We start from the raw sequence: 22802 nt of genomic DNA, 5'->3' as shown, positions 1-22802 counted from the left end.
CATATTTGAATACCTACCATATCTGAGAGTCTGTGTTAGATACAAGGAACTCATTAAAAATCTGTAGCCTACATTAGATGTATTTGGCAAATAAAAGTATGCTTGGGTGCTGAGAAAGTTTATGGAAGGAACCTTTCATAAGATAATTCAGGGAACAATTACTGGAGGAGGAGTTTTGAATTATAAATATGAACCAGCCAGATAAAATCACTTCAGGTCAGTGGAACAGTGCATGAATAAGCTTGGAATTGACAGTGTTGTGCATTTGGAGAAAACTGTGAAGATCATTATGTTTGGAGTTAGAGTGTTGGGAGTTGAAGTTAAAAAATAAGGAAGGAACCATATCATAAGGGCTTTGATCTCATTTTTAAAAGTTTGAGTTGTATCTTTAAAACAACAGAGAACCATTGAATATTTGAATAGGGCAGTGACATGTTAAGATTTGTATTTTAGAGCACTTGCACTATCAGAAAATACAAATAATAAATGGGACAGTTCATGTGTGAAGTGATGAGGATTGGGCAGAAAGGCAGTAGTAATGGAGAGGAAGGAGGCAAGTGAGAGGAAAAGATAGTCTTTTGTAGGTAAAAAGCTTGATCTTAATTGGAAGTTCTGCTTTTTCAATCTGAGAATGGTTTGACATGATGATATAACTTGCATTGGCATCTGATTTATGGGAGGAGTTATTAGTAATTAAATATAACTTTTTACTACATTTATGTATTTTATTTCTTTTACTAGAGAAGTTGTGGGTTATTAAAAAATCATGCATAAATTACAGAGTTCTCGTATACCACCCTATTATTAACACCTAGGCATTTGTATGGTATGTTTATTACAATTGATAAAAGCACATTTTTATAATTGTACTATTAACTGTAGTCCATGTTAACTTAGGGTTCACTGTTTGTGTTATGTGGTTACATGGATCTTTAAAAAAATATTTATTCTGTTAACATATACAACCTAAGATGTTTATCAGCAGATAAATGGATAAGCGTAATGGGATATATGCATTCAATGGAATATTATTCAGCCCTAAGAAAGAATGAAGTTCTGATACATGTGACAACATGGATGAACCTTGATGACATCATGTTGAGTGAAATAAACCAGACGCAAAAGACCAGATATTGAATTATCTCACTGATATTAAATAATTAGAATAAGCAAACTTATAAAGTCAAAATCTAGAATATTGGATACCAGGGGACAGGGTGGGGATAGGAAATAGGTAGTTAGGCTTAAAATGTACAGAGTTTCTTTTTGAGACAATTGGAAAGTTTTGGTAAAGGTTGGTGGTGATGGTCGCACAATATTGTGGGCGTAATTAACAGTGCTGAACTATGTATTTGTGGTTAAAAGAGGAAATTTTAGGTGTTACCTATTTAATTTTAAATATGAACAGTATCTGTAAAGTAGTGAAATGTAACACAAAAATACACAAATAGAAATACACACACCCCTAACAAAAATAAAAGAAAACCCTGAGTAGATGGAGAGACGTACTGCATTGGTAGATGACTTATTATTTGGTAAAGTTTTCAATTCTTCCTGTATTGATACTGCATTAAATTAACATTTTAATGAAAATTCTAGCAGGGCTGTTGGGAGGAACCTGACAGAAGTAATCTAAAGTTCTTACCTGGAATAAATGTATGGGGATACCTAATAAAGTGTTGAAAAAAGATAATAAGGTTAATTTTCCTTACAAGGTACTAAAATGTAACCTATGGAATCGTGAAGACTTTCTCAGATGCTTCAGAACTTTTCAGTAATGACTTGCTTGTTCACTTTGTGGAATGAATAGTGCATGAATATTGAGTCTTTCATGATGCTATTTTTGTATAAACCAGACTGAGAAAATAGTGGCTTTATTTTGTACAAAGAGGTACAGGTTTTTAAAACTAAGCTATATATATAAATCTATATGTAGAATCTATTTTTTTAATGAAATTCTTTTTTTTATTCAATTTTCCAAGCAGTAGTTTGTAAGTTTTTTATGTGGTTGTTTCTTGTGGGTAAGAGAGAAAGTTGATGCCACAAATGCTATATAGTGATAGTTTATTATTATTTAATAGCAGTGGTAAAAGTCTGCTCAGTCTGTCCAGTGAAATAATGTGGTAGATTATTGCTACATTTAAGTTCCATCTATATTATACTTGGTTACTTTTCTCAAAGTCTAGGAAAATGAATTTAGCTTTTAGATATACATCTGCACTTATTTTTCCCCTTTAAAAATGCTGCTCTTACATAAATAAATACTGAAATTTAAAATTCTGATTTTTTAAATGACATATCTCCATGAGCTACAGCGCTGCAATGATCAGTATCATCCAAAGCCTGTTTTAACCATTGGATAAAACTTTGCCATGTGCTATATTGCATGAATTAATCATGTGGTTCCTTTCCTTCAAAAGTTGATAACCTTAGAAGACTGGCAAACTACAGCCTGTGGGCCCAATCTGATCCACAGGCTGTTTTAGTAAGGTTGTGAGCTAAGGTGGTTTATCAGCCCTATAAGATAATACTAATGAGAACTGGAACAGAAGTATTACCAGCTGGACAAATGTTGAATGTTGAATGCAATCGTGCAGTGAGGTGGTTTGAGTAACAGTGATCGTATATTTCAACCCACTGCCCTTATTAAATGACGATATTTACTCAGTCTTCTTCGTGGCCATTATCCTACTATTAAATATATTTTATAAGTTTTAAAATATATATTTTAAAAGTTACTATAGCAGTCTGACAGTGGAGTTTTCAGAATATTAACCACGATATGACATTATTTTGAACATTAAAGAAGGAGCCTCCCTCTCTACCTCACACATACACTCTGTGAGTGAATACTCAGTGATAACTTATTGAACTGATTCAGGAAAGAGATTCAGCTTTTCTATAGAAAATAGAATTCTTCCAGAAATTTTTGAGAAATATACTGGGATACTGATACAATCAAAGAAGAAGTTCTACAAATGAACTAATTCTCAGTATTTTTTATTATGTTATTTTTCTCTGGCTGTTGATAGTTCTGTTATTTAATTGTGCATTTTAATTATTTTAGCCTTTTAGCAAAATCACTGTTACTCAATTCTTATAAGATTTTTAAAATGTAGTTTTATGTTTTTAATAATATGTTAACATATTATTTTCATTATTTTGCATGAAAACTTTACTTTTTTAATGTTCATTTCATGAGAACTTAAATTTTAATAAATATTTTACCTATCAAGTAACCTGAGTTAAGCCCCTTAGAAGCTTCTCATGAAACTGTGTATTTGTCTTTCTTGTTCTAATACACTTCTTTTTTAAACAGTATGTTTTGTTTTAAAGTATAATGTTGAAGTCCAGAAATCCTAAGTCTGTGTGGCTCAGTGAAATTTTGCTAAAAGAGCATGGTCATGTAACCAGCACTTACATCGAGAAATCAAGCATACCTGTACCTCAGAAACATTTCCTGTTCTGTCTCCCAGGTGTTATCCCTCTGCACCAAGGGAAGTCACCAGCCTGATCTAACCATAGGTTTACTATGCTGCTCATTGAATTTTGTATGAACAGTATGTGTTCTATTGCTTCTTATTGTGTTTGTGAAGTTCATCCATGCCATTATTGCATATAGACCCATTTTGTTCATTGTCATTAATATATATTCCATTGTGTGAGTGTACCACAATTTGTTTATTTATTATATTTTAAATGGACATGTTAGTTGGTTTTCTTATCTGGTGCTATTATGAAGAGTGCTGTTCTTGAATATTCTGTAGGTATTTACAGCTATAAATTTCATTCTAAATACACTATACTGTATACATTTTGGGATGTTGTGTCTTCATTTTCATTCATCTCACAATATTTTCTGATTTTTTTTTCTATTTCTGTAACCTGTTGATCATTTAGGAGTGTGCTGTTTAATTTCCACACATTGTGAGTTTCTCAAATTTTTCCCTGTTTGACTGATTTAGAATTTCATTCTTTTTTGGTTGGGGAACATACATTTTTAATTATTTCTGTCCTTAAAAATTTATTAAATTTTGGTTTTTGGTCTAGCATATCCTGGAGAATGTTCCATATGCACTTGAGAAAAATGTATATTCTATTGTTGGGTGGAGTGTTCTGTAAATGTCTGTTAGGTCTAGTTCTTTTATAATATTTAAATCTACTTTCTTACTGATCTTTTGTCCAGTTCTTTTCATTACTGAAAGTGTGGGATGTTGAAGTATCAAATTGTCATTGTTGAATTGCCTTTCCTTCCATTTCTGTAAGTTTTTGCTTTATGTATTTTGTTATTTCGTTATTGATTGCATGTTTAAAATGTCTTCTTCTTGGAATTGCCCTTTTATTATTATAAAATGTCCCTCCTTATCACTAATACATTTTGTTTTAAAGTCTACATTGTGTGTTATCAGTATAGTCTCTACAGCTTACCTATGATTATTACTTGAGTAATACACTGTTTTTCATTCTTTTGCTTTCAGTCTTTTTGTTTTTTTTAATTAAAAAGTATTTCCTGTAGACAACATACAGTTGTATACAAGCTCTGACTTTTGATTGGATTGTTTAACCCATTCACATTTAGCATTATTATTTACTTGATTTATTTCTGTCATCTTCTAAATTCCCATGTCTCATTTCTTTTTGTTCTATTCTGCCTTTACTACTTTTTTCCCCATTGAGTGAATATTTTCTGATGTGGCATTTTAATTTCATTGATGATTTTTACACTTTTTTTTGAGGTTTTTTTTTAAGTGGTTGTTTTAGGGTTTACCATATACATCTTATCTTATTCAGCCTAAGATTTATAATAACTTAATTCCAGTAAAACATAGAAATGTTATTCTTACATAGCTCTATCCCATTTTCTCCCTTGTTATGATATTGCCATTATATCTATTAATGTTACAGAGCTATTGTCAGATGTCTTTTCTACATCAATTGAGATGATCATGTGGTTTTTCCACTTTCATTTATTGATGTGGTGTATTATATTAATTGATTTTCTTGTGTTGAACTAGTCTTGTGTACCTGAAATAAATTCCACTTGGTTATGTTGTATAATTCTTTTAATGTGCTGCTGGATTTGATTTGTGAGTATTTTTTTTGAGGATTTTTCATCTTTATTCATTAAAGAGATAGGTCTGTAATTTTCTTTTCTTGTGGTAACTTTGTCTGGCTTTGGTATTAGGGTTATGTTGGTTTCATAGAATGAGTTAGGTTGCTTTCCCGTCTCTTCATTTTTTCTTTGAAGAGTTTGAGCAGGATTGGTACTAATTCTTCCTGGAATGCTTTGTAGCATTCACATGTGAAGTCACCTGGTCTTGAACTTTTCTTTTTTGGAAGATTCTTGATGAGTGATTCAATCTTTTCACTTGTGATTTGTTTGTTGAGGTTATCCATTTCTTCTTGTGTCAGTGTTGGTTGTCTGTGCTTTTCTAGAAAGTTGTCCATTTCATCTCCCTTGTCTAGTTTATCAGCATATAGTTGCCCATATTATCCTCTCATTATCTCCTTTATTTCTATGGGTATTTATGTCCCCTTCCCCATTTCTGATTTTATTTATTTACATCCTCTTTTTTTTCTTTATCAGTGTAGCTAAGGGTCCATCAATTCTATTGATTTTCTCAAAGAACCAACTTCTGGTTTTGTTGATCTGTATTAATTTTAATGTTCTCAATTTTATTTATTTCTGCTCTAATCTTTGTTATTTACTTCTATTTGCTTTGGGTTTAATTTGCTCTTTTCTCTAGTTCTTCCAGGTGAGCAGTTAATTCCTCAGTTTTTGCTTTCTTCTTTTTTAATATAGGCATTTAGGGCAATAAATTTCCCTCTCAGAACTGCCTTTGCTGCATCCCATAAGTTTTGATATGTTGAGTTTTCATTCTCATTTGCCTTGAAATATTTACTGATTTCTCTTGTAATTTCTTCCTTGACCCACTAGTTGTTTAAGAGTGTGTTATTGAGCCTCCATATATTTGTGTATTTTCTGGCCTTCTGCCTTTTATTGGTTTCCAACTTCATTCCATTATGATCCAAGCAAGAGTTTTGTATAATTTCAGTCTTTTTAAATTTATTGAGACTTCCTTTGTACCCAGCACGTGGTCTATCTTGGAGCATGATCCATGAGCATGTGAGGAAAGTGTGTATCCTGCTGTTGTGGGTTGTAATATTCTGTAAGTGTCTGTTCAGTCTGGTTCATTTATTGTACTATTCAAAATCTCTGTTTTCTTACTGATCCTCTATCTAGATATTCTGTCCATTGATAAAAGCAGTGTATTGAAGTCTTCAACTATTATTGTAGAGGTATCTACTTCTCCCTTCAGTTGTCAGTGTGTGCCTTGTATATGGGGGCACTTTGACACTCTGCATAAATATTTATGATTGTTATGTCTTCTTGATGAATTGTTCGTTTTATTAATACATAATGTCCTTCCTGCTCTCTTTTAACCGTTTCACATTTGAAGTCTAATTTGTTGGATATTGGTGTATTGTTACCCCCATTCTTTTCTGGTTGTTAGTTGTATAAAATATCTTTTTCCAATCTTTCACCTTTCAACCTATTTTTGTCCTTGGGTCTAAAGTGAGTGTCTTGTAGGCAGCGTATAGATGGGTCCTGGTTTTTAAAATCTGTTGTGCTAGTTATGTCTTTTGATTGGAGAGTTCAATCCATTAACATTTAATATTATTATTGTAAAGATGTCCTGCCCTCTAGTTTACTAATCCTTTCTTCTGCCTCTTCAACTCTGTTGTGTCTCTATGGTGTTTTTCATCTCTTCTGTTGTGCATTTCATTCCATAAGTTCTGCCATTTTGCCATTTGTTTTTTTTCCCAAGCTTTCAAGTTCTTCTTTTTGTTCACCCAATGTCTCCTTTATATCCTTCATATCTTTTGCCATATCCTCCCTCAACTCGTTGATTTGACTTTTCACTTGATTTAGCCTGTTTGATTGAACATTAATTAGTTGTTTCAACTCCATATCTCATTTGAAGTGTTAGTTTATTCCTTTGACTGGGCCATATCTTTGTTTGTTTGTTTTTTATTTTGTTTAAATTTTTTATTAATTAAAAAAATAACAAGAGACACAGACATTCTGAATATATGCTCATTCCATTCTACATATATCATCAGTAATTCACAATATTATCATATTGTTGTATATTCATTATCATGATCATTTCTTAGAACATATGTACCAATTCAGAAAAAGAAATAAAAGACAACAGAAAAAAAACTTTTTTACGTACCATACCCATACCCCTCCCTTTCATTGATCACTAGCATTTCAAACTAAATTTATTTTAACATTTGTTCCCCCTATTATTTATTTTTATTTCATATGTTCTACTTGTTTGTTGACAAGGTAGATAAAAGGAGCATCTGACACAAGGTTTTCACAATCACAGTCACATTGTGAAAGCTGTATCATTACACAATCATCATCAAGAAACATGGCTACTGGAACACAGCTCTACATTTTCAGGCAGTTCCCTCCAGCCTCTCCATTACATCTTGGATAACAAGGTGATAGCTACTTAAAGCATAAGAATAACCTGTAGGATAACCTCTTGACTCTGTTTGGAATCTCTCAGCCATTGACACTTTGTCTCATTTCACTCTTCCCCCTTTTGGTCGAGAAGGTTTTCTCAGTCCCTTAATGCTGGGTCTCAGCCCATCCTAGAGTTTTTCTCAATCCCTTGATGCGGAGTCTCAGCTCATTCTGGGATTTCTGTCCCACGTTGCCAGGAAGGTCCACACCCCTGGGAGTCATGTCCCACGTAGACAGGGGAAGGGCGGTGAGTTTGCTTGTTGTGTTGGCTGGAGAGAGAGGCCACATCTGAGCAACAAAAGAGGTTCTCTTGGGGTTGACTCTTAGGCCTAATTTTAAGTAGGCTTGACCTATCCTTTGTGGGGTTAAGTTTCATATGAACAAACCCCAAGACTCGGGGCTCAGCCTATAGCTTTGGTTGTCCATACTGCTTGTGAGAATATCAGGAATTCAACTTGGGGAGGTTGAATTTTCCCCCATTCTCATCATTCCCCGAAGGGGACTTTGCAAATACTTGCCTGCTCACTGATCAAATCACTCTGGGATTCATTGGGGCATCACTCAGGACAAACCAACAAAATCTCATGCCCTATACCCAAGGTTCCATTACTTATGTTGTTCAACCAACTATCTGCATAGGTTATATTAGGAGATGCACTAGTCAAAATATAAGTTTTGTACCAAATAAACATTTTTTGCTTTAGTCTTACACATAAGTTGAAATTTTAAAATATTAATTACCATCTATTTTCAGCACCCTGCAGTAATGACATTCCTTTGTTCTTCCTCATGCAAAAACATTTTTAAATTTGTATATTTAGTCAGTATCATTATACACTCTAGGCATTCCTAGATTATACCATCTCAATGTTTGTCTATCTTTCTTTCTGATTTCATTTATGCCCCAGCCCTCCTCCCTCTATCATTCTCACATTCAGCTTCATTCAGTGTTTTAACATAATTGTATTACAGTTAGGTAGTGTTGTGCTGTCCATTTCTGAGTTTTTATGTTCAGTCCTGTTGTACAATCTGTATCCCTTCAGCTCCAGTTACCCAATATCTTACCCTATTTCTATCTCCTGATGGTCTCTATTGCCAACAAAATATTCCAAGTTTATTCACTAATATCAGTTCATATCAGTGAGACCATACAGTACTTGTCCTTTTGTTTTTTGCTAATCTCACTCAGCATAATGTCCTTAAGGTCCATCTGTGTTGTTACATGCTTCATGACTTTATCCTGTCTTACAGCTGCATAATATTCCATCGTATGTAAATGCCACAAGTTTGTTTAGCCACCCTTCTGTTGATGGACATTTTGGCTGTTTCCATTTCTTGGTAATTGTGAATAATGCTGCTATAAACATTGGTGTGCAAATGTCTGTTTGTGTCCTTGCCCTCATGTCCTTTGAGTAGAGACAGCATATAGATGGGTCCTGTTTTTTAATCCATTCTGCCAGACTATGTCTTTTGATTGGGGAGTTTAATCCATTAACATTCAGTGTTATTACTGCACGGGTAGTACTTTCTTCTACTATTTTGTTTTCTGGATTTTATATGTCATATCTAATTTTCCTTCTTTTTACTCATAGTCTTCATTTCTACACTCTTCTCCGCACCTCTCTCTTCTGTCTTTTAATATCTGTCTCTAATGTTCCCTTTAGTATTTCTTGCAGAGCTGGTCTCTTGGTCACAAATTCTCTCAGTGATTTTTTGTCTGAAAATGTTTTAATTTCTCCCTCATTTTTGAAGGACAGTTTTGCTGGATATAGAATTCTTTGCTGGCAGTTTTTCTCTTTTAGTAGTTTAAATGTGTCATCCCACTGTCTTCTTGCCTCCATGGTTTCTGCTGAGAAATCTACGCATGTTCTTGTTGGGTTTCCCTTGTACATGATGGGTTGCTTTTCTCTTGCAGCTTTCAAGATTCTCTCTTTCTCTTTGACCTCTGACATTCTGATTAGTAAATGTCTTGGAGTACATTTATTTGGATCTATTCTCTTTGGGGTATGCTGTAGTTCTTGAATCTGTAATTTTAAGTCTTTCATAAGAGTTGGGAAATTTTCAGTGATAATTTCCTCCATTAGTTTTTCTCCTCCTTTTCCCTTCTCTTCTCCTTCTGGGATACCTACAACATGTATATTTGTGCGCTTCATATTGTCTTTCAATTCCCTGAGTCCCTGCTCATATTTTTCCATTTTTTCCCTATATTATCTTTTTCTTGCTGGATTTCAGATGTTCCACCCTCCAGTTCACTAATCCTATGTTCTGTCTCTTGAAATCTACCATTGTAGGTTTCCATTGTTTTTTTCATCTCTTCTACCTTGCCTTTCATTCCCATAAGTTCTGTGATTTGTTTTTCAGGCTTTCGATTTCTTCTTTTTGTTCATTTCTTGCCTTCTTTATATCCTCCCTGAATTCATTGATTTGGTTTTTGATGAGGTTTTCCATGTCTGCTTGTATATGCTGAATTAATTGTTTCAGCTCCTGTATGTCATTTGTTTTGAATTGTTGATTTGTTCCTTTGACTGGGCCATCTCTTCAGTTTTCCTAGTGTGATTTGTTATTTTTTGCTGGCATGTAGGCATTTAATTACCTTAATTAGTTTATTCTGGAAATTGTTTTCACTTCTTTTACCTAGGGTTTTCTTGCTAGATGAATTTGTTGCCTGTCTGTTCTTTGACATTCAGTTCAGCTTTATCTGGACCTCTAGCTTAATTAACAGAGGAGAATTTTTCAGTTCTTGTTTTCTTGTTTCTTGCCCTGTTTGTATGGTGCCTTCCCCCCACACACGCACTTAGGAGGGTCTGCTTAGGTATTAAAAACCCCAGCCAGATTTTCTCAGACCAAACTGCCCTCCTATCAGGAGGGGAGCTACAGGATGAAACACCTGTATGGTGAAACCGAGCAGGTTGAAAGGCTTTGCTGTGAAGTCTCTGGGCTCTGTTTTTCTTATCCTCCTCAGTATGTGGCTCTTGTCTGCTGTAAGTCCCACCAACATAAGATGATGCGGTACCTTTAACTTTGTCAGACTCTCCCTGCTGGGGCGTGGTGGAGACAGAGGAGAGGTTTTAGGCTGGTTTTAATGGCTTCAAATTACCAAGCCCTGGTGTCTGAATTTCTTGAGGGAGGGATTCCACCTGGGCTGGGCTTCACCACTCCCCTGGGGAAGGTACAGGCTCCAGTCAAGCTCCCAAAGGAGCTTGTTTCTGCTTATGCCTGGGGCATTTGCAGCCCGAGAAGCCTGCTGCTGTATTCAAAGGCAGTCAAGCCTTTGTAGAAATACAGCCACAAAAATCTCTGTTTCCTTCTTTTTTTTTTTTCTTTTTCCGTCAGCCCTGCCCCCTTGGCGCTGGGGCAAAAATGAGTGACCTCCGCTTTGACCAGGTTCACCTGAGCTGGGGGCCTATTTTTAGTAGTCAGAGTTTGTTAATTAATTCCACAGTTGGCATTTGATCACGCTCAGCCACTGCTGTTGGTGAAGTCTCTTTACTTTCCTCTCTGGGAAGCCACTTGTGGGGGATGGGCACCGGCTGCCACGGCTTGGGGAACTCATGGTTCTGGGGGTGTTTGCAGCTGGTCCAGCTGGTCCAGACTGGGGTACGCTGTGTGTCCGGTCATTGACATGGCTCCAGGAGCTGTTCTGTATTGTTTCTGGTTATTTAGTAGATGTTCTGGAGGACGAACTAAAATGCACACCTTGTTAAGCCGCCATCTTGACCCAGAAGCCATATCTTTGTTTTTCTTAGTGTGACTCATAATTTTTTGTTGGTGTCTTGGCATCTCATTTCTTTGATTACTTTATTCTGGAGGTCGTTTCATTTTTCTACCTAGGGTTTTTTTGTTTGTTGTCTTGTTTTCTGTCTGTTCTTTGGTGTTCAGTTCAACGTATTCAAGACCGCTAGTATAGTTTCTATTTAACTGATCAGAATTTTTCAGCTTATTTTTCTGGGTTTTGCCCTGCCTAAATGGAACCTTTATTATTATTATTATTATTATTATTATTATTATTATTATTATTATTATTATTATTATTTTGAGAAGCGGCTCCCCAGATATGATCAACCCCTGTTAGGTTTTCTCAGTTCAGACAGGCCCAGTCTGAAAAGGAAGATGTAATTATTGCCAAGTTTCCCTGAGAATGAGATCCAGCAGGTTGTCAGGGATTCCTGGAGGCCTCTAGGTTCTGTGCTTTTCCTGTCCTTCCCAGAAGGTGATGCTTGTCATCCTGTAGCTCCCCACTGGCATAAAGTGATATGGTGCCATTAATTCTAAACAGACCCTGTACCTGCCAGGGGCATGGTTGAGACAGAGGCTGTGGTAGAAGGTGGGTTTGGGGCTTAGCCCCTGGCATCCAAATTCTCTGATTGACAGCAGCCACTTGAGCTGAGCCCCCTTTCTTGGGGAATATACATCCTTTAGGGAATTATCCTCTTCACTTAACTAGATATTTTTTAGTCAAGTATCTCAGGCCTATCTTAATTCATCCCTTGCCTGGGACAGGGGCTGACAAGTGAAAGTGCCTGTGGTTTCCTCTAATGAGCTACTTAAAATAGTTTAAAAAAAAAATCCATTTTCAGAACCATTCCCCAGACTGGCTATACACCATACAGACTGGTGTATGATGTGTATCTGGTCGCAGATGGTCCCCAGTTATTCTGGACAGCTCCTATTTACTAGCTGCTCTAGAGGAATAACTAAATTCCACACCTCCTTATACCACCATCTTCCTCAATATAGTTTGAATTTTGGGTATTATTTGATTTTTTCCCCTCCTCTTGCTCTTTCTGAGCTGTACCACCTCGCTGTTTAGGCCTTTGTGTTTTTTCTTAGATCTTTGGCAGTAATAATAGGTTTGAGTTAACAAAAGTGGCTTTTTTTTTTAATATAAAATTCTTTCTCTTTTGGGTTTTATATCCCTTGGTATTCTGCTTTTAGAACAGGGTCTCTATTTGTTCATTCTCTGCCTCTTTCATGGCCTTCCCACACTTGTAAGCTAAGGCCAAATCAAAGAACTCCTGGCTGGGCTTTACTGGGCTGTGATTACCATGTTTCTAAGGAAGTCCATGAGAATTTTCTGAATCCACACTCTTTTTCATTTAAATTCCACCAAATTTGACACATACAGATTCATGGTTTGGGGCTATGAATTTTTCTTTGAAGAAAACTCATTCTTTTCTATATTTTATTCATTCTTTTTATTATTTTTAATGCATTTCAAAGATTGGAGTATGATGACTATGGCTTTACTCCCATTTTGAACTGAGAAATAAATTTTGTTGGTGTCTTTTGAAAATTTACCAAATCAACACAAAGAATTTGTGTAATTTTAATGTAAGTGAAGTCTTCTGTTTAAACACTAGTATTTTTCTTGCACTCTAAGTTGAATATTGTGTTATAATTATGTTACCAGTGTTCTTTACTAGCTAATTTAGGTTACACTGTCTGTATCACATAAACTCTCTGAATTAAAATGTTGCCACATTACAACCTTCTTAATTAACAATGTACTGATTAGGAACAGTTACTGATTTCCAGTTCTTGATGTCTTAGAAAGCTTATGTGTAAAAAGAAATATCTCTGTGACAATCTAAAAAAATTGTTTTGAATTGAAAACACTGAGTCAAAATGTGGAGACTTTGAAGGCTTTTTCCTGCTCTATTTTATGTTCTAATCTTCAAAGCATATTACTCCTGTCTTAAGCTTAAGTTAACGTCCTTTCCTTCCTTCTTTCCCCAGTGTATTCCACTTCCTTTTTCTTTGCTTTCAGAAACTATTTGTAAAACCAAAATTCTTCAATGGATGTTGAGATATTTTACTTAATTTGTAATTTCTGTTTTATATTGAAAATTTTATAATAAGAAATCTTTGGCCAATATTGAAAGATACTTCATGAAAGCAAATTTGGATGTGTGGCACAAATATAAATAAGTATATTTCCATAAACAGACTTAATTGGAATGCTTTATGGATGGATTCTTTTGGCCACTTTGCATTTTCTAGTTAAATCAAAATTGAAATTAAAAAATCTCTCAGCCCTATTTTCAGTCCACTAGCTAACAGAATATTTAAATATTAGTGGAATATGTGAAGCTTTGTATATTGAGGAAATATACAGGAACCATAAGGCATTGAGAATAGTGAAGAGATTAGATTCACATAAAATTAAGAGAATACAGTGATAAAACCCTATGTCTGAGGAAGATAGTTCTGCCCGTTTTTCTAGTTCAAAAATTCTGTGGGGAGATGGTACCCTAGAACGTCATAAATACTGCCATCATGGCCAAAAAGCACATGAAAAGATGTTTGACATCATTAGCCATTAAGGAAATACATATAAAAACTATGATGAGATACCATTTCACACCTGCTAGAATGGCTGCTGTTAAAAAAAAATGGCGAGTAATATGTGTTGGAGAGGCTGTGGAGGAATTGGAATATGTATTTGTTGTTGGTAGGAATGCAAAATTATGCAACCTCTGTTGAAGACAGTTTGGTAATTAGTTCATCAGAAAGGTAAATATAACATTCCCATATGATCTGACCATTTCACAACTAGATATATATCCAGAAGAACTGAAAGCAGGGACTTCAGCAGGTATTTGTACACCAATATCCATGGCAGCATTATTCACAATTGCCCAAAGATGGAAGCAACCCAAGTGTCCATCAGTCGATGAATGAATAAGCAATACGTGGCATATACTTAGAACAAAATATTATTCAGCCATAAAAAGGAATGAAGTTCTGATTTATGTGGCAACATGTGTGAACTTTGAAAACGTCAAGTTGCATGAAAGAAGCCAGACACAAAAGGCCAAATATTGTATGATCTTCCTGATACAAAATAATTAGAATAAACAAATTGATAGTGTCAGAAACTAGAATATAGGTTATCAAGGGCATGGGGTGGAGGTAGGGTATGGGGATTTCATGCTTGAATCATACAGAGTTTTTATTTGGAAGAGTTTGATAATGGATAGTGATGATGGTGGCACAACATCATGAATGTAATGAACAGCACCGAATTATGTATTTGAGTGTGGTTAAAAGGACACAATTTAAGTTGCATATACGTTATTAGAATAAAAACATTAAAAAAAATACCTGTTATGACTATGCAACACAAACGGAATTCTAATGAACTATAGTTAATAGTACACTTGTAATAATATTCTGTTTTCAGTTGTAACACATATACCACACTAATGCAAGGTGTTAATAATAGGTAGGGTATATGGGAACTGTGTATTTTCTACATGATTTTTATGTAAACCTACAACTTCTAAAAAAAGAATTATAAACACAGAAACCACCAGTGAGTATCAGTTTATTGAAACACTGAATCTTGTAGTTTATGCCTCCAGTACTACTCATTTTTTAATCAGTGATAGCAATACTGGAGTAAAATGACAATTTAAAATTAAAAGTCATGTTTATTGTTCCTCAAACTGAAATAGCTTTAATAATACTTGTATTTTTAAGTTATTCAAATTTTGCAATATTTTAAATCAAATGAAATTAACTATTGAGTATATTTCAAGTGCAAATATATATAAACCCTTAATAAAACAGGAGTCAGAACAAATTTCTAGGAGGGATTTTTGGTGATCAAGGTAATGGCTTCAAAATCTGGGCATCCTAACATGACTTCCAAATAAATCAATACAGAAAAGCAAGAGAAAATCATACTACAAAAATCCTAATCCCTTTGTACAACTGGCAGATAAAGAATGTCCGAATTACCTGATACCTCTAAAGAAATAAATACCAAATCCCAGCATGATAATCCTATACTTGCATTTCAAGCCTTTACAGAGAGCAAGGGCAGTTTGGGAAAGACTTATGTAACAGAGAAGAGGAGAGCTGAAATCATTACCAAAAGGAGAAAGACTACACTAAGTCCCCAAATTCTGAGAGCCCTGGGAGATCAGAACAGATTACAGATTACAGACTTAAAAGTGCATTTAGTTCTTGCTGAAGTAGCCCTGAAAAGACAAGTGTTTGAGAGGGAAGTTGGTAAAAATGAAGGCAGAGTTGCCCTTTAAATGCTTGGTGAAAGGGAAAAGAAGAAATTTTAAAATCCAATAAGATAAAAAAATGTTTTTCTTAAATCAAAGGGCATAAACTCCTGCCTTCCCCCGCCCCACGACTGCCAGTGCCCAAAAGATCTTTCCATTAAAGAGACTATACTTCACTACGATGAAAGAAGTACTTTTAAGCAAAGAATATTTTAAACGAATCCATATTGCCAGTTTTAATTCTGTCCATAGAAATGCAGAAATGCAAGCAGTCTTTATCTATACAAATTTTTATAATTTTATAAGGAAGAAAATAGCAAGTATTTAAAATAATTCAAGTAATCAGCTTTTTCCCAATAACAATGGAAAAGTAGAAAAACTTACATAAAACTCTAAATTGAATTCAGTTCCTTTCAGCATTTGTAAGTATTGAAAAACAGTAAGATAAAATAAAACACACCATGATTCAGAATTTTTAAATACTATGCACAGAAATGGATTTTTAAATAGGCATTAGTGAAAAAAATGATTGAATTCCAGAAAGGAAAAGAAATAAAAGACAAAATCGCATTAAAACTAAGACCAAATTTCAGGGTTCACGGGTATTTCAGTGGTTATAATGCCTGCCTTTCATGCGGGAGACCTGGGTTCAATTCCCAGACCATTCACAAAAAAAAAAAAACAACAAAACTAAGACTAAATATCGAAGTGACCAAGGAAGAATAGATTCAAATTAAACGTTCATATGAGTATTGAAAGAAGGCAAGGAAACAAGTGAATCAAAATGATAAATAATTTGAAACGTGTAGAGAAAGGTGATTGAATAGGAAGATTGATAAGGAAGATCTAACTTATACATCACCACAGTCCCTGGAGAAGAAAAAAGAAAACCATTGGACCAAAACTAATATTTAAACAAAAATAGAAGAAAACTTTCCTTAACTAACGAGAAGATATGGATTTACTTTTTGAAAGGGCCCACCATTACTGAAGATAAATGGACATGCAGATAATCAACTTTGAAACATATACCACTATAACTATTAAATCTTAAAATAAAGAGCTTTCAGGGCTTCCAGGTATACAAGAGCAAAAAATTTAAGGTGGAACTAAAGATCATTGGTGGTTAGGAGATCAAGGAACTGAGAGACCAGGGAATTGCATTGGTTCTTTACATGGGTGCTTAAAGTCAATAAGAACAGAGATGGGAGCAGTGCTAGGAAGAGAAGTAGTCAAGTTGTACTTAGTGTATGAGGGAGAGTGATCAGGGGGTTACTTGGTGCCCACCACAAGGAAGCTTATTGGGCATAGATTTTCATAGCATGAGCTTCAAAAGTTCAGGTCCTCTTGAATGGAAAAGTTTGGAAGACAAAAGAGGGAACAAAAAGGACATATCTTACAGGGGCTTAAAGCGTAGAGGACATAACATTTAACAGCAGAACGATTGGCCTTTGTATGAGAGAGCTTCACATGACAGCCAGTTAGAGAAAGAAATACTGAAAGAAGAATTTGAGGACATTGGAGAATTTACTGTTCTTAGACTGAATTTCAGTGGGTAAAATGGAAGTATTTGTGAGTGAGAAGAATGAATTGGATTAGTGGAAGTGTTTAGTTGTTTAAAGATTAAAGGCTGGGCAGTGATGGATTACTTGGGGGTAGGACTTGGGTTTCTAATGGGTTAGAATTTTAAGATAGATGAAAAGGGGCCTCTGGACAACTATTTCCTTCTGTGGCCTTCTGCTGTGGAATGGCAGCCAAGAATGAGTGCTTAGAAGACTGCTCCATCAGAGCCCTTGGCTATAAGAGTTTCCTGTAGGACTGTAGACCTGGAGCCATCTGGGCAAGCAGAGGCTCATGTAGAGCATGTGGTTAGGAATCTTCTCTGTCTTCTGGAATCTAGCATGGTATTAACCATAGTCCTGGGGCCAGCTGGGCAAGGGGAGACTTATGTGGAGCATGTGGCTAAGAATCTTCTCCATCTTCTGGAATCTAGGACATTATTAATATTGGACTTTTCTTCACGTATTCTATATTCAGGTACTAGTAATGCTTTTAATAAAAATGAACTTTTTTTCTTTGGTTGTCTAGGTCACTTTTACAAAAAGAAAGTTTGGATTAATGAAGAAAGCCTATGAACTTAGTGTGCTCTGTGACTGTGAAATAGCACTCATCATTTTCAACAGCTCTAACAAACTGTTTCAGTATGCCAGCACTGACATGGACAAAGTTCTTCTCAAGTATACAGAATATAATGAACCTCATGAAAGCAGAACCAACTCGGATATTGTTGAGGTAACACATACCTAGTAATGTCTAAATTGCAAATACTAATTAAGTCTTCTGATTTATAACTTTAGCTGTCAGATTGCTTTTTACATCCAAAATATAAATCAATTATAAATCTGTCTTTTCTCTGAATCATTTCTTAGAAGAAAGGTCTAAATATTGCTATATGGCGACCCAGTTATTATAGACATTTCCTGTTCATTCATACAAAATAATTAGGTTGTTTTACCATAAACATCAGTATAATCTAACATTTTCTCTATGATTATTTATTTTGTATGAGGTTTTAATTTAATGTAAGAAATTATATCACCTTAGGACAGTGTAATTTTCTCATAAAGATATCTTTCCCATGTATAGTTCTAATAGCATTTTAAAAATCACATACTGTTTACTTTTGTCTTTTTATTTATCTTTAGAGATTTTATCCTACTTTTGTTTAGAAAGAGAATTTTTCATTACTTGGAGAGATACATACTTTGGCTTAGTTTGGTAATGTCGGAAAAACTATTTGAATGAATTAGACATTTCATTGTGGGAAGTACTGAATCTGTGCAGAATTAACTCTAAAAAGTATAATTGAAGTCCCAATCCAGATTTTACTTCTAATAATTGAAATTAAAGTAGAGATGCTTTGACTCTTTTTTAGTTAGTACTAATAAATTAGTAGAAAACTAATTTATTTGCCTCCCTGGATTGTTATAGTTCAGAGAATGCATTTTAAATTTCACTTTTATTTCTTTGCCTTTGCTATTCTGTTTTAGGTGGTTATGGACATAGTTTTTTACTACAAATAAAAAAAATACGGCAACTGATATTTGAAAAATAACTATTGGAAATTTACTAAGTGGTATTGTTAACTTTATACCAATCAGTTGTTTCAAGTAAAGACTAAAAGTATAGCATAATTATAGCTAAGCCTCATCTCTGTTTCTTGATTTGCCTACAATGTTATTTAAGACACTCACTGCTGTGAACCTCCCCTGAAATGTGTATGAAGCTTTTGATTTTGCTTTCGTTGATTACTTCAGATAAATTACATGGTTATGTCTTTAGCGGAACCCCTTAACATAGTTATTTTTATGTCATTTGTAAATTATTTTATCATATTTAGCATTTATGGTATATCATCATTTATGTGCACCATGAACTTTATATAGTAGACTCTTTCCCTGTTGTGTATTATGAATACATTTCACATTGTAGTTTTGTAAATTAGGGATTACCATTAGGGTAAACTTTATGAGACATTTCATAACTGGATTTCTTTGAAATGTAAATTATCCCTGCTATGTAAAATAATTTTATTTTCAAAATCTTCATGTTTTACCAAAAGCTCCACTGCCTTAAACAAGGAAATAGAACTGACTGTAAAGTCAGCAAAGAGTTCTTCTGGCTACTTTCATTATAGATGGCAATTACCTCCCTAATCCTAACTACTTTGCTCTTTCATTGCAGCAATTGTTGTTCTTGGTTCATGAAGTTGAGGGTACTTCACAAAGCCTAAAGCTTACTTCCTTAGACAATATGAAGAATATAGTCCGATTTAACCCTCACAGAATTTTCAAACTACCTCAGTCTTCATCTATGTTGTGGTCAGCAATCAAAGTGTAAATGAGTAAAGCCCAAACATTTTTTCTTAGCATTCTCCTAGATTACAGTCTACTTCAATAAGAAGAAAATCTTGCAGTTCAATTATCTATTAGGATTTTGATAATTTACTTTTAATTGAATTTCTTAAAAAAAAAGATAGCTTGCATCTTACCAGTATTTCCTTATGAAATTCTGTTATTATATAAATCATTGGATAAAAGACACATTGGACTGTTAGGGTAGGATAAATTAATTCTTCTTTCTTACATGCTATAAATCTTACTAAATCAGTCTTTGTTATAAGACAGTGGTTGTTACACTCATAAGATATAATTTCTTTCACATATGAAGGTGATGAAGCTACATTGACACTTTTTTATTTTTACCGAGTTATTTTTACCAGTAGTGGGATTGGCTTATACTTATGCATCTACAAGGGTTGTTGTGAACCAGAACTAAGTTTACAGGGTAACAGTAATGACAGAGATGTAGATCACTTCCCATGGGCCTTCTAGGTGCTTTTTAGATATTACTTCATTTAAAGGTATTTGTAGAATACTATTACCAGTGTGTTGTTTTTTCCTTTTTAATATAGTGTCCGTAGAAATTCAAACAACTGAAGTAATTGGAAGCAAACTTACTTGTGTCTGTTCATTTGACACATATGTGAGGAGATTCTGTGTGCTGGGAATTCTGCAAAGTGATGTTATTACTTGAGAGCTTTCCAATTCAAGCCACAGTAGTGTTCTTCTTACTCATAGTTTTGTAACCACTAAGATACAGTTTTACCAATTGAAGATGTTATATTAATAAACTTCTAACAAGTACATGACGTGATACTGTCACATAGGTGAATATATCAGGAGTAAACTGAGGCATAAACAGCTGTAAGTAATCCATAGAGGGTTTCCTTATGTAATAGGAGCAACAGTGTGAAAGTGTGAAAACTTGAGCAACTTTTATAACTCATTTAACCTAATTTCCCCTTATTTTTTGCTGTATGTATTGTAGTTTTTTGTTTTTTTTTGCTTTCTCCCATAGTGCTAAACTGTCTTTTAACAGAGTCTTGAATATATTAAAATGAAGAAATGTATTTTGGTCCTTTTGTACCCTATATACAAGCCCTTGGGGATGTACTGTGGAGGGAAGGAGAATGGATGACTATGCTGTTGACCACACCTGTGTAGTCTGCAGCATAAGGTGTGCCTGTAACTCTGTGAAGTTTCGGGGAACATTGTAAAATTAATGTAGCATATTGAAAGTAGTTGATATTTGAGTATTATGATTATAAACAAAAAGTAGGTTTTGTGCTCACATTTATGTCTTTCAATTTTATTTAACCATGGATATTAGAAACTCATCTACAGAATATCGTTGTATTATTGCCCTTCTTTGTTTCCTATTACCCATGTTTTTAAACTAGTTTCTTAAAATTTTAAGGCGTTTTTAAAATTTGATAAATGTAGCTTTGTTTTTAAACAACATAATTTACATATTTTAGATTGCATATAAATACTTTTAATTAAGGTTTGCAGTATCATGTAGGATGTATATGCATACTTTAAGAAAGCTAAATACATGAAAATGAGAACTACAGAAGTAGTAAGTTAGAGGATTATCATGAGAGTAAGCTCTATAAGAGACTCTGTAATTGGATTTCTTTGAATAGGAAACTATCACAACTGTTTAAAATAACATCATTTGAAAAAACATTTATACACTGATTTTCAGGAATATATGTTCCTTATATAAAATGAGTTTCGCTACTTTATTTTAGATATTTCATTTGGAGACATTCTGCAAAGAATGTCTTGAAAGACATATGTTGTACCTTTGTGTGTTATGCATTGGTGCAAAAGTAGGTGGCAGACTTCTGTTTGCCCTACAAAAAGTATTAATTTAATTTAGATGCACAACAAAAAGATTACAACCCCTACATTGTATTTTTTTAGTAAATTTAGATTTGAAAACTTTTGAACAGTTTGTACAATTTTATGAATAAATTAGTCACGTCCTAAAGTGTGAGAAACTAAAGATGAAAGTCACTAATCCAAGCAATTGCTATTATACATTCACAAGTATGTATATAAATAAAATTTATACTAAATAAAAACCTAGAACCAAAAGAGGCTCTGGTGTTCTACATCAAAATAAAAATTTTGCAAAAAGACATGAAGTGAGGTTTTACCAGTTGCTACATAATAAAGCCTGAGATTACTTTTTTTTGAGAATATACTCAAATTTATTAAATTAATGACTAAAACCAATTCAGAATTGTTGAACAGATCTTAAACACTGTTATCACACAAATCCTCTGCTTAGTGACATTACGGTCTTCCAAATTTGTTCCACCTCATCTCACCACCCACAGATTTTCTTGTTTACTTTTCCTCCACTAATATTTTGCTTAAATTAATATGTTTCAGGGCATTACAGATCTAGAAGGTTCCCTGAGACATTCTTGAGTTTAGCTTCGGGTATATCTTCCAATACTGTCTCTTTTGGTACTTGAAGTTTTTTCAGCCAGAAATGATTTATCTTCCTTAATAATATTTCCATTGTATTATATAGAGAAAACTTCATTTTCAAATGCAACCCAAAATCTCTGAATCTAAGCCAGTATCCTCTTGTCCAATCTTCAAGCAAATAGTAGCGCATTTCCTTGGGTTCATATACTTGCCTGCTGTAATCTCTGACCAGCAAACAACTGTGGCAGTTTTTCTGAAAAATAACTCTTGTCTCACCTGGATAAAAAACTGTAAAGGCTGAACACTGGCAGCCCACCTGCCAAAATTACGACGTATTTTTATTTGTTGACATAGAGTTTTTTTGTTTGCTTGTTTTTTATTATCCTTATTTTTTATTAATATATAATATATTCACATACTGTGTAATCAGTGGGGTCACAATATCATCATATAGCTGTGCATTTATCATCACAATTGACTTTTTTTTCTTTTTTGTGAAAAATAGCATAGATACAAAAAAACCACAACGCAACAATTAGTTGTAGAACAGATTTCAGAGTTTGGTATAGGTTACAATTCCACAATTTTAGGTGTTTGCTTCTAGCTGCTCTAAGATACCAGAGACTAAAAGAAATATCAATATAATGATTCAGCAATTATACTCATTTATTAAACCCTACCTTTTCTGTGTAACTCCACCATCACCTTTGATCTTTCTCCCACTGTTGAAGGGTACTTGGACTATGCCCATTCTAACTTTTTCACGCGCTGTCAGTAATGTGGGATAGGGGGCGTGGAACTCGTTGATGTTCTGGAGAGGCTGGCCCTTCTGCATTTCAGAATTTATCTGGTTCAGAGAGCCATCTAGAGATTGTAGGTTTCTGGAAAGTTACC

The 22802-nt window shown here is 34.2% G+C and overlaps 1 protein-coding gene across 9 annotated transcripts in view; it reads left to right on the top strand.

Annotated features, from left to right (window-relative positions):
* Positions 1-22802, top strand: part of MEF2A (myocyte enhancer factor 2A) — a 187884-nt gene that overhangs the window by 101669 nt on the left and 63413 nt on the right. For all 9 annotated transcript variants that reach the window (XM_077124054.1, XM_077124051.1, XM_077124053.1 and 6 more), the window contains one exon: positions 17650-17853. In XM_077124054.1, coding sequence (XP_076980169.1) covers positions 17650-17853 — 204 coding nt within the window. The remainder of the gene's footprint in view (positions 1-17649; positions 17854-22802) is intronic.

The sequence above is a fragment of the Tamandua tetradactyla genome, chromosome 12, assembly GCF_023851605.1.
Source record: "Tamandua tetradactyla isolate mTamTet1 chromosome 12, mTamTet1.pri, whole genome shotgun sequence".
Classification (NCBI taxonomy): domain Eukaryota; kingdom Metazoa; phylum Chordata; class Mammalia; order Pilosa; family Myrmecophagidae; genus Tamandua; species Tamandua tetradactyla.
Note: the sequence above shows the minus strand (reverse complement) of the source record. Positions and strands in the feature narration are given on the sequence as shown.